The sequence below is a fragment of the Scardinius erythrophthalmus genome (genome assembly GCF_964197995.2).
Source record: "Scardinius erythrophthalmus genome assembly, chromosome: 20".
Lineage (NCBI taxonomy): Eukaryota > Metazoa > Chordata > Actinopteri > Cypriniformes > Leuciscidae > Scardinius > Scardinius erythrophthalmus.
The window spans coordinates 32269159-32282405 of record NC_138240.1 but is presented as its reverse complement, the minus strand read 5'-3'; the positions used below and the strand labels follow the sequence as shown (position 1 = coordinate 32282405).

At 36.3% G+C, this 13247-nt stretch overlaps 1 protein-coding gene across 1 annotated transcript in view; it reads right to left on the bottom strand.

Annotated features, from left to right (window-relative positions):
* gfpt1 (glutamine--fructose-6-phosphate transaminase 1) overlaps positions 1 to 11711 on the bottom strand; it is a 43198-nt gene extending 31487 nt beyond the window's left edge. The window contains exons 1-8 of the mRNA XM_081349403.1: positions 11590 to 11711; positions 5780 to 5887; positions 5453 to 5560; positions 2669 to 2794; positions 2508 to 2566; positions 2278 to 2409; positions 2126 to 2187; positions 182 to 261 (exon numbers count right to left, since the gene is read on the bottom strand). Of these exons, the coding sequence (XP_081205529.1) occupies positions 182 to 261; positions 2126 to 2187; positions 2278 to 2409; positions 2508 to 2566; positions 2669 to 2794; positions 5453 to 5560; positions 5780 to 5887; positions 11590 to 11596 (682 nt within the window). The 5' untranslated portion in view covers positions 11597 to 11711. The remainder of the gene's footprint in view (positions 1 to 181; positions 262 to 2125; positions 2188 to 2277; positions 2410 to 2507; positions 2567 to 2668; positions 2795 to 5452; positions 5561 to 5779; positions 5888 to 11589) is intronic.
* Between the last annotated feature and the right edge of the window lie 1536 nt (positions 11712 to 13247).

Sequence of the window (13247 nt, the reverse complement as noted above, 5' to 3'; positions counted from 1 at the left end):
CTTGTTTTTGCCACTATATGAATGCTTAACAATCGGCTATCAAATTTGACTTTATTTTTGGACAAAGATGGGCCAATGGAATCTTGCTCAATTATACACAGAATGTGTCAGTTTTTTTGCAAATGTAAATTGTGCTGAACGCAGTGTGAGGTCTGTATGAAGACAGTGTGTGCAAACTCACAGGAGCGATACAGGATGGGGATGTGATCCGTGGAAAGCTTGTGGTCACTTCTAACTCCAATCAGCAATGGACCTCCTCTCCTAGATGGAAGCACAGAAACATCCGTTTGAGAAATTAAAATAAGACTTTTGTTTAAAAATTGATTTGGCTGATTTGCTTTTAGTTGTATAGTAATATGGTGCCATTGACGACTGCCAAGCGATTGGTCTTTTTTTTTATAAACGAATTCAACCACATCAGTTCAAATCAGTTTCAAAATAAAAGTCTGTTTGAAAGGTGATATTTGTGTTTGAACTTGATTTGAGGATGGCTTGAGTTGATTTGAACTTGACATGTGAAGTTCTCCTGTGTGTATGAATACAAATATTCCACGCAATAATAAACATTGTATATCTCTCAAACTGCAACAAAACATGGGGAAAAAACTGAAATCAAAGCAAACCTGAAATAATTTAATAATAAAACTACTTTGCTCAAACTTTTTGGACATCAGCTTACACGTATAAAGATAATTTGCTGCTGGACTCTGCACTAGCCCTCAACAGGTGTTGACATTGCATTTATATGAAAGGCCTTTCACTTGTGCCTTGATAATTACATTTTGGTAACACTTTACAACAGGGTCCCATTAGTTAACGCATTGACAAAAGTAACTAACAATGGGCAATTCATTTGTTACAGTATTTATTCATTTTTGTTAATAAATGTAGTACTGTAGTAGTTAATGTTAGCTCAAATCTATTAAATAATGTTAAAGGTACACAGTCGCTTTTTTTGTTCACAATTTCAATAATGAGGCAACACATCATCAATCCTTTTACCATTCACTATGGTAAGCCTATTAAGTGTTTATATTTTTGACCTGTCTGGATGATTTTTGTGGGAAATTGCGTACATGCGTCACTCAACTGTGCGCTTCTCGTCATATCTGTAAATAGAGAAAAGTTGCTCCGGCTACTTTGACATGTGTCTGATGTGGGAGTGGCAGAGGTTAGTCGTCAGAACAACAAGCGAGAAAGGCTGACATGAAGAAGCTAAATCATGAACCTACGAGGAATCACCCGTTTAAAACAAACGCAGAACAGAGGAGAGTCAACATTGCTTTGGCTTTTCGGAGATGGCAAGATGTTGTAAAAGTGACGCGGAGATGAGTGTTTTTATTACTCCACAGGTGAGTAAGGTGTTTTATTGAACAGATAAACTGCCATATGTAGCTCTCTAACAGAGTTCACTGTAAAGCATTATTTATTGTGAAGATAATTTCTTTATGGTTGTTGTAGCGCTGTGCTGGAATTTATTTTCAAGGAAATCCAGAGTAAATTAATGGGTAAAGCTACAGTAACATCTTCAGCTAGTCAGCTTGAGATCCTTTCCATCTAAACTGGTTATCTCTCTTAAGCCTAGTAGTGAATGTTTTATGAGCAGTAAAATAATCTCTCTCTCTTTTTTTAGTAATGAGAAAGAACCATATTCATCCGCACAGTCACGCAGAGCCGAAGCACAACCAAAAACAGTGTTCTTTACGCAAAATTTGCAAGGGCCAAAAGATACATGATATAACTCTAACAAAAAAAACTGGTTCATTTTTTTAGTAAAGTGTTACCTAAATTTTTACCATACAAAGACTGTAAATTACTTTTGTTAAACATCCCATCTGGTTTAATTTAGAATTGCCCATAGAGAATGAATTTCACCTTCTTTTAACTGATAACAGGAGAGTGTGCATGTAAGTGTGTGTGTGTGTGTGTGTGTGTGTGTGTGTGTGTGTGTGTGTGTGTGTGTGTGTGTGTGTGTGTGTGTGTGTGTGTGTGTGTTGCTCAAAAGGTTACGATCAGGTCTTCATCAGAATAGAAAGAAACACCTGAATTGAATAAATGCACTAAAAACTTAACTTAAACTTAAACACATTTAAACACATTTACAACTTTATCAGGGTGATGTTACCTGCTGCCAACTGTCTCTCCTGGATAGTGCACACTTTTGAAGACAAGGACAAAAGCTCCTTCCTAAATAGAGAAGGCATTTATTACCACATCATTCTCATTATGCATGACCTTCAGATCTTCTCTTGTCAAGGTTACAGAAAAGGTGTTTACTAGTTGCTGGGTGACTTGTTCCACGAGGGTGGCGAAGGTGATGTCGCTCTCCCGGTTGTCATACATGTACTTCAACAGCTTGGCGATGGTCTCTGTATCTGTCTCAGACTCAAACTCATAACCTTTACTCTCCTGTAAAAACACATCAAAACAGAAGTGGTCAAAATAAAGCCATATGTTGGTTGTTTGGATGAATGGATGGATAGATGATGCCAAAATGTTTTACTTGCCAGAAACTTCTTCAGGTCTTTGTAGTTGGTGATGATTCCATTATGGATGACAATAAACTCTGCAAGCAAATAAAATAAATCACAACTATGAAATTATCCATTCTTTCACAGATTTATCAAACTAAACAATTGTAATGAAAAGCAGGCTGTTGGTTACAGACCATTGTTCTTGTCTGATCTTTGCGGGTGGCTGTTGACGGGACTGGGGGCTCCATGAGTGGCCCATCGAGTGTGAGCGATTCCCAGGTGCACATCGAACTCCACATCAAGATCAACATCCTGCTGCCCTGTGGAAGAGATGTTCAATACATATGCTAATCTCATATCAAACAAATAGTGACATGATCACACTTAGACTACAAAATAGAAATATTCTTTACACAAGTATGCATGCACTTGGCCAAGGCACTTCAAGTGTGCAACCCATTGTACATGTTAAAGAAAAAAAAGGAGAAATCTAGTTTAAAACACGTTCTTCGAAATGTACTCACGTTTATTTTCAAGTTGGTTTCACATAAAACGCTTATATCATTTTCAAAAAGTTAACCTGTTAAAACCTCTTAATTGTAATCCCCCTTTTTAAGCATTGATCTGAACTTAAATGCTTGTAATTAGGGCTGGGCGCTGAAACTATTACCATAATTATCTCAACTCAATATATTTTTCCTCGGTAAAACGATAACAAGAGTTTGATAAATGTTCAATATAATGTTGTTTACGTGCCAAAAGCGGAACGAAACAGCGCTGCTAATTTGAACCGCGCCACATAAACCATTCATCCGCTCGGCTAAAAAGTTTTATTAGAGCTAAAAAGCTTATTAGAGCAGATGCGTTTACTCACTGATCGGTCTCTGTGATTTAAACTAGTTTCAATCTAGATGAAACAGTGCTGACAAACAGGAGAGACACTGTGTCATTCCACAAATCGCCATCATTTACCATGGATTTACTGCAGGAACACTAACTACACCGTGGTATTGTGGCTGAAATGTGGGACATTCATATCGAATTTTATTACATGATTAAATGTAGACATACATTAAAGGAGTAATGGAATATAATTGCAGTATTTTTTGTGTGATTAAGCAATAGCATTTGTGCAGAAAAATGAGGTTGTTACAATTATTACAGATGTTACCGTTTTGGTTAATGAACATAAATTTACATCTGCATCCTAACTCAAGCTACTACTGTCAACTCAAGCTACTGTCAAATGTGCAATTCTAAGAGACAAAACATGTAATATTATTAATATTGCTCGCTGCACTGCAAACTGTAATGGAAAAATTTGATTTCCATTGATCTTCAACATATATTGCAACATTATGTGTCACATGTCACATTGTGGAATGTGAACAGGATATATGTATGTTTGTACACCTGACGTAAGCAAGACACACACAGTAAGACAAATGATTAAGAACCTTTAACTCTTTAGGTATGGAAGATAATTTAGCCAAGGGGGGTTAGACGGGTCATTCTATTCTAAATCAGCTGGATGTGGCCGGGTGAGTGGAAAACTACAGAGGAAAGACCTTGAAGGAGGAGTATAAGAAGGGAATTTCCTGGGCTGGGTGTCAGTCTTGTTCACGTCATGGGGTAGTTGCTGTGATTTTGTGACTAAGCCTCATGCATGAGAATAAATATCTTTTAAAATACAATTTGATTCTTGGTGTCTCTCATGCAGTGATGATGATTGTTTAATTATTGTTTTTGCCACAACAAAACTGTGCTGAAGATGTGTGTCATCAAAGTCAGGCAACACAGACCTGTTTCATGACTTGAAACTATCACCAGTTAGAACATGCAGAATAAATAGGATACATTTTTCAATTAAGATATTTATTTTGTTAAGGAAAAATGATTGGAAAAAACGTAAAGAATTAAAAAATGTGAAGTGTTTGTCATGTTCTGACAATAAAGAGGTTCCTACAGACTTTCACTTAGGAGCAAAAATCTGCCTTTAAACTTGAAAGAAATAGAGATTTAACATTTAACGTGGTAATTATCATTCTTTGGCCATATTGCCCAGCCCTAGTTGTAAGTCGGAATACAAACCTAAGGTCTCTTTATAAAGACCCTCAGCAGATTATTGCAGGAGTGAAAGCTGTACTGAACAATTTTATTTCTTGCATGCATACAAAATTTGGACTCTTCAACGTCTCTTTAATATGCTAGAAACTCAAAAGCCATATGTCTAACCAAATTTGTTGTGTTCCAAATCTGAAGTTTATTTAACAAACATTCAGCCCGCTAAAAGGTATTAAACTACCATCCATGATAACGCAATGTCCAACTGCAAAACTTTTTTTTCAAACTTTACATTTAGAGTGTTGAGTGGGGAAAAGCAGTAAAAAAAAAAAAAAGTATGCCAGGTGCTTGAGTTTAATGACTCAATGACACAAATAAATTTACCACACCTTAAATACACGTGAATGTGCACTTCTTAATATATTTTCCATAGTAAAAAGTATTTTTAAAATATAATGAATCAATAAATTTATAAATTACCACTGTTGTTGTGGGCCACACAGCACATGACTTTGATTTTAAGGACAAATGTTTTTGATATATTAATAAACAGGGAAGCAGATTTGTTAAAAAGTTTTTTTTTCTTGCAAGAATTGGATAGGCGTGTCATCTTGACATTTTTACTTGTCATTGTCACACTGTTTACAATTTACAGCTAAATCAACTGTAACTTGCTCATCAAGATTATTAACTGTTCATTTGTATGAGAAAACAGAAACTAGAAGACACAGAGCTTCTTGCAGCAATGTTGAGAATGAGATACAGGCTTGAATTTGTGTTGTGGTTCAAGCTGTGACATTTCGAAGCACATTAACTTGTCGACTAGAAGTCGAGCTTCTAAAAGTGTTCTCATATAGGCATGGGGTGTGTTTTGGGCCTTAACCTGAAAGTGCAAAATGAGCACAATTACTTACTGTGGATTTCATCATCCAAGGCTTTCACTTTTCCTGATTGTTTGATCAGGTGGATGCTCTTGGAGTTGGTTTCCCATTCCTTATTGTTTCCCCCATCAATGCCCACACCTGCAAGACAGAAAGAAGATGCTAGTTTCAAGATCAGTGGGTCCTGTTCTAGAAGAGCTGTGTGTGTGTGTGTGTGTGTGTGTGTGTGTGTGTGTGTGTGTGTGTGTGTGTGTGTGTGTGTGTGTGTGTGTGTGTGTGTGTGTGTGTGTGTGTGTGTGCGTGTGTGTGCGTGTGTGTGCGTGTGTGTGTAATCAGTTTTATGAGCCGTTTGTTCCTGACCTGCGGAGTCATAGCCACGGTACTCCAGACGATGCAGACCTTTGATAAGGACCTCAAGGATCTCACGGCGAGTGCGAGGCACGTGATAATTCAGATACGCAAAGATTCCTTCAGAGAGAAAAAGAAAGTGTGTTTTTCAGAATGGACAGTGCAGTCAAACTCTGCAGTTTATTTGTAAATTCAGTAATCAAATCAAAAACTACAAATACGATGCATAGTGTGATATCAGATGTAAATGCCATTTCATCAATTAAAGGACCTTAAAAGTGATTAGTTTATCTAGATATGTGAAAATGCAACAAAACTGGTTTGTGTATGCTATGCAAAACAGGTTGAGTGAAGATTTTAAATTGCAGATACAAAGTTATAAGAAAAGATGGGTGATGTAATACTAGTGGTGCAACGGATCACTAAACTCACGGTTAGGATCATATTATGGTTTCTGAGTCACAAATCGGATCATTTTAATGTAACTCTGATTTTCATTTATCACTTAAAATCCACTTTACGTACTTCGATACCACTGCAAAAATCTAGCTTTAATAAACATTATTAAATAGAAGTGAACAGCAAATAATAAAATGGAAAACAAATACACAAATTACAAGCATATATAAATACAATACAACAGAGTTAAACATAAAGTAATGTCTAACAGTAGTATTCAGGTACAGAAATAAAATCATTAAATGTAAAATTCACTGTAAGAGTTCACTGTAAACTAAATGGGTGAATGACATGAAGTGCATTTTTTTTGTCCAACTGCAATATTTACTTTTAAAATAGTTTGATAAAACGCATATCACTTTAATCTATAAAACCTATTTAGTTTTAATTAATTTTTACATTTAAATACATTTTATTTTATTTTATGTTTTGTTATCTTAAACCCCCAAAATGTCAGGTAATGCAACTGTCCGAACAAATGAACAGACTAAGAAACTATTTAAAATGGTGTCTTAATAATAAGAAAAAAAGAAATACTATGGAATCATTTTAGGTTTGAAACCTTTCATATAAACAAATGTGATAAATATCAGTAGTTTTAAAGCTGTTGGGATAACTGAAAAACTTTTGTCCAGCCATTTGTATATCAGGGTGGCACAACTGCACACATCATGGCTCTTTTATTATGAATTGACAAGGTAATAACAGTAGACATGATAATACATCATCCAGAGGAGCCCGACTGATCATTGTGGCGGAGTGAAAAGGTTTGTTGATCTCTCTCAAACACTGGTTAAAACTGCTAATTTCAAGCATGGTTGGTACACTTTCCATGGCAGGTGGTACAACTACAGTATGCATACAACTATTTAGTTGTGCCACCTGACAACAGTAAAAAAAAAAAAAAAAAATTGTTATTTAGCAACTGAAACTTGTTTAAACATTGTTTATGACTCAAACCTATGCATTAGGCTACATCAGTTTTGAAAAGACACAGTTTAAAAACACCTTTTTTGAAGCTTAATTTGTCAGTGACCCAAATATAGATTAATCTGTGTTAAAGTGGTGTTTTGTTGTTTGTTTAACATTAATTAACAGATAGCAGCAGGTATTTATAGGCTGCTGTCACTTTAAGACCTAATGCACAGATCTAATATAATGATACACATCAGATTTTTTTCTCAACTGTTAAACATAACCGACTGCGTTTACGAGAATACTTGCCAAGACGGGTATTTTAAAGGGTCCTATTATGCCCTTTTACGAAGTCTTGATTTAGCTTTTGGGGTGTACTAGAATATGTTTTCATGCTTGATTTTTTAAATATATTACATCATCCCAGCACCTCTCTCCCCAGGCTGTCTCGAACGTGCCGTCTAGGTCCTGTTTCGATGAAACCTTCCGAAATACGAAATGTGTTGTGATTGGTTAGCTGGCCTAGTGTGTTGTGATTGGCACCACGTAGCGCATGTTTAGGAAATGTCCCGGCCCTTTCTGCTCTAGTGTAAATATTAAGGGTGGCGTCAATTTCAAACCAATTTGAGTTCGATTCAGACCCTGACAATGTTAACGAACAAGAGGATCGTGCAGAACGGATTTCATGCATGGACTTTGCAAGCATGGATTTCACAGGACGTTTCAGTGTGGTATGTTTTTAGTCATTTTTTACACACCATTTAATCGTGATGTTTGTCAGAAAACTAAGGTAATACAAACAGTAATCTGTGACAAAACCCTGGTTAATTTTCCTAAGGAGTGGTGAACGGCCTTACAAAAAGCAACAGAAAACAAGCTGTTTGCACAGATAGCCTAAATGTTGGGGTTACAATGTTCAGGAACAGTGTTAAAAATAAGTTTAACCACTCTAAGTTTGTCCGCCTTAAGAAGGCCAAACAAAGGGGTTTTGGAACCGGGGTGAGGGGAAAAAGCAACATTCTTCATCTTATCTAGTGTAGCTCAACCAGCAGCTACTTCTGATTACTTGCAAATTTAAAGGACAAAGAAAAAAAAAAATACATGTAAGAAAAGCTAGAGCTTTCATTGATTTTCCATAAAACTTTTATCAAAATTAAAAAAATATTTCTGTGTTTAAGTCTTCGTCACAGTTAGAAAATATAAAACACCAACTGCTTTTGCTATTCTTTGGAAAACTTCAGTGTCTCTAAAAACAGCACAGCAAACAATCAGTAAAGAAAGCGCAAGACTCTCCCGGAAAAAGTGACAGCCAGGCAAAATAAAACAAGAAAAGCAAAGAGTGATGTCAATACTGATAAGAATGTTAAAGAATACAACCGGTTTGACTCCTTTTAAATAACACTGAGGACAGGCACTAGAAAAAGGCAAATCAACATATACATTGCCACAAACAAAGAAGTAATACTATGAGTATGCAATTAAAGTGGGGGTGAAATGCTCATTTTCACTCAATCTCCTGTTAATCTTGAGTACCTATAGAGTAATATTGCATCCTTCATATCTCCAAAAAGTCTTTTGTTTTATTATATTTTTAATTGAAAGATAGGCTGTACCGAGTCTTTCCGGAAAAAAACGAGCGGCTGGGGGCGGGCCGTGTGGGCGAAGCTTAGCTGTGCTTACCCGCCGAGCTAACAACACACAGAGACATTTGTTCAACAGTTTTACTCACCGTTCTAATGCACGACCGCGAACCTTTATCATTGTGACTGCTCGATCCTTAAGCATTAGACGATCTGCAAATCCGTCGATCTGGGCTTTTATAAAACAATCATCGTCGAAATGCAGGGAACAACAGTCTTACACAACTCCGTTTATGCTCAGGAAAACAAACTCCATCCACGAGTTCCTTAACGCTGGGTTCTTTGGGAATCTGTGCAGGGTTGTCTTGCCCTGGCAACCAAAAACACACTTCTTTGGTGACATTGACTTCCCAAAAGCCGAGCAGGGCGCTTTGATGGCGAACTGCTTTCACTCTCTTGCTCTGGTCTACGAGTGCGCGCGCGCCCGCGATCTTACCCGAGAAGTGCCCTTAGGACCCATTTCCTCATTTCCCATACCCATTTCCTTAGGAAATTCCGCTCTATCTTACGTAAGACAGAGCCATACTCGAAAAAAACTTTCCAAAACTTGTGACAAACCGGAAGGAGTATTTTTGGAACAAAAATACTCCTTCAAACGTACAACTTAGTTTTTGAAACTTTGTCCATGTTTAGCATGGGAATCCAACTCTTTACCAGTGTAAAAAACTCAGTATGCATGAAATAGCATTTCACCCCCCCTTTAAGAAAATCAAGAAGCCTAATGGAAAGAGGCATCCATCTGTGTGGATACACACAGTCAGAAAAAAAAAAATATATTCAGCTCAGCAAAATCTGGTGTAAATAGCGAGATATGGAAAGTGAAAATAAAGAAAATGACTGGTATAAATGTTCCTATCTTCATAGGGGGATAAATATACTCCAAGTACAGCACTATGAAAGGACAAAAACACCATTCAGTGGTCTGCACTCGTGTGTGTGTGTGTGTGTGTGTGTGTGTGTGTGTGTGTGTGTGGTAGTCAAACAAGGCTCTGCTTTATTAAGACCGATGACTCGCTAAAATGAATGAAGGGTGGATTGTTAATAGTTTCATCCCCCTACCTTTAAAAAAATAAATAAACCTGAGCCTAAATCCATCAAAAAGATGTACTCTAAAGTTTAAACATACTGTATAGCCTATTACTGTTGAAAAGTTTGAAGTCTGTGAGATTTTTATTTATGTTTTTTAATGTCTTTTATGCTCACCAAGACTGTGATATTGTGAAATATTATTACAATTTAAAATAACTGTTCCCTATTTTTAATTTTCATACTCCAGTCTTCAGTGTCACATCCTTCAGAAATCATTCTAATATGCTGATTTGCTGCTCAAGAAACATTTCTGATTATCATAGAAGTTTATCATAATTATCATATCATTACAAAAGTTGTGCAGCTGATTTTTTTTATTTATTCTTTTGTAGAAACTGTGAAATATTTTCTTCAGGATCCTTTGATAAACTGCTCAAAGGGAAATAAAAACAGCATTTACTTGAAACAGAAATCATTATAAATGTCTTTGTGTGTGTGTGTGTGTGTGTGTGTGTGTGTGTGTGTGTGTGTGTGTGTGTGTTAATAACCATCTATACAGCGTGTAAACAATATGTGCATGACCTTTAAAGTAGGCTATGTCTACGTAATATTGAACTCTTCCCCCCAAAAAGCAAGGAAATGCTGTTCTCTATTTCAGAGTTCAGACTCTGTTAGAACACATCTGATCCAAAACTAGTCTATAAATCACTTTGTGAGTTTGTGACGGCCAAAAATCCCTGCCGTTTGTCAAGGTTGTGTCTGCAAACCCCTGAATGTCTTGTCTATCTTAAGGAGAGGTCATACAGATTTAGCTTATCAGAAAAAACCTCTGGGAAAAAAACTTCCAGCTGGTCGTTCTGTCTCTCTTTATCACTTCCTTACCTCTAGCAAAGACGAGAGATATCCAAGCCCTTCTCCTAAGAGGTTTTAAAAGCACAGACTAAGTTAAAGGGATAGTTGACCCAAAAATGAAAATACTGTCATCATTTACTCACGCTCTAGTTGTTCCAAATCTGAATAAATGTCTTTCTTCTGCTGAACACAAAAGAAGATATTTTGAAGAATGTTGGCAACCAGACAGTTGATGGTAACTAACTTACATAGTAACGTTAGTTTTTTGTTTTTTTTTTCAACTGTGGAAGTCAGTGGCTACCATCAACTGTCTGGCTACCAACATTCTTCAAAATATCTTCTTTTGGACAAAAACAGCCTGTCTGTGACTGCCACCAAAACAAACCTGAATTAGAGGTGTGGTCCTTTATATGACGTTTTGTGACCTGTTCCACTGGAAAGAGTGGTCTGATCATCTTTAAATAATGGGATGTTTCATGTTGAATGAATAAACACTATGGTGAGCAATATTTATCTTATCAAACAAGATTGCACAGTGTGCTTCGCGATAATATAATTATAATCTAGATGGTTTATACACAGAGTAAAAAGAAACAAGAAATGTACAACAAACTCATAGATTCAAAGCACTTTAAATATTAATACATTAAGGACTAGTCTTACTAGAAAACGTTTTAGCATCATAACCGCGTTCGTGATGCCCAAAAATGCTGTCTATGTAGTATGTAGGCGGCTCACTATTGTAGATTTTCAGACAGAGCCTCTGTCAGATGCTAAATGCTAGTAGATTTTCCCTCCAACGGCATTTCTATCTGACTATTGCAGCCCAAACGTCTTTAATCTATGACGCGTGTAACTTAAATAAATGTCACGTATATTATCAGTGTAAATATAACATAAAAATGTCGCTTTCATTGCTGTACTCACCACACATGTCTCCGTTTCTGCTGCCAAAAGCTGTTTAGTTCCTCGTTCTGAATCGCTGTCAGTGAAAACCCGCCCACAACGCTTGTTGAGAAAGAAGGTTGCGCCTTGATCTTGGGACCGGTGATTGGCTGATTTGGCTGTCTGTACTTCAGTTACCTGCCAACAGAGTGAGTTTAGACGTGGCAGCAGGATGCGAGTCCGCCGTGTCGCGGCCAGTGATGTCAATGGCATCATCTTTAGTTAAATATTTTCTTATCTGGCAAATATGTTAAAGTTGTGTATTTCAACAACAACAACAACAACAACAACAACAAAAAAAATATATATATATATATATGTGTGTGTGTGTGTGTGTGTGTGTGTGTGTGTGTGTGTGTGTGTGTGTGTGTGTGTGTGTGTGTGTGTGTGTGTGTGTGTGTGTGTGTGTGTGTGTGTGTGTGTGTGTGTGTGTGTGTGTGTGTGTGTGTGTGTGTGTGTGCTTGCTTAAACAGTGGAGCGTTTAAGTAGTAGTTTATAAGTAGTAAAATAATATAATTATAATTATACTATAATTTAATACTTATAATTTATAAGTATAAGTAGCGTTTATAAGTAGTGCTTATATATATAAACTACATGTGCTTTCCTGTAGCTTAAAGAGTAGAGTGTTGGCGCTTGCAATGCTAATGGTATGGGTTCAATTCCCAGGGAAAGCAAGAGCTATGATAAGAATGTAAATGTGTACCTTGAAATGCAATGTAAGTCATTTTGGATAAAAGCGTCTGCCAAATGCATAAATGTTAAATGTATAACCTTCAAATACTCTGAGGCAGGGCTATTCAATTAGTTTCATTCGAGGGCCGCATTATCAAATCGAAAAGTTGAGGTGGGCCGGTGGTTTGGGGGTTTATCTTATTTATTGAAACATGACAGTTTCAATAAATAAGCTAAAGTAACCCTAAAGAAGTGTGGTATTTACTTGGAAATGTGGTACCCAACAGTATGCAAATATATAAAACCATAATAAATAAAAACTTGATAATTTACAGCTGTGTACAACTATTTTCATTGGAACAAATAAATTATTTATACAAACTTATAGCTGTTGGTGAGAAATAATAATTATTTTATTTATAATTGTTATGCTTAAATGAAAATATTCTGACAGTGAGACTTGTTAACCACAGGCTACTCACTCCCACTGCATAAAAAATGCCTAAACACAAGTTAAAAACTATACGCACCTTTACAAAGAAACTGACATAATTTCATAACAAGCATTAAATATATATTCCTCTACCCACCTAATCTAATGCAATATAAATCACTATTTACTATTATACTATATAATATTATAGTATATATATTACTATATTTATTTATTACTACATAGTATTCAATATAAATATTGCACATTTCTGCCCAACCATGGTAAATTACTACAGTAAATGTGGTAAATGTTTGTAAGGGTGATAGGGGATTTAAAGTCTTATAATTTCGTTCATGCCACAATGTTTCTCCTGCTTTCCTCATCAGTCTTGTTGGGAATGTTGAGGCTGTTTCATCCGATTTAATACTAATTAAATCATCGAGTGATTTGTGGTTTGTAACAGAAATGTTTCTGTCGAACTGAAACGCTTCCACTGGTTGTCGCAACGCTGTTTAATATTGTGTCCGGG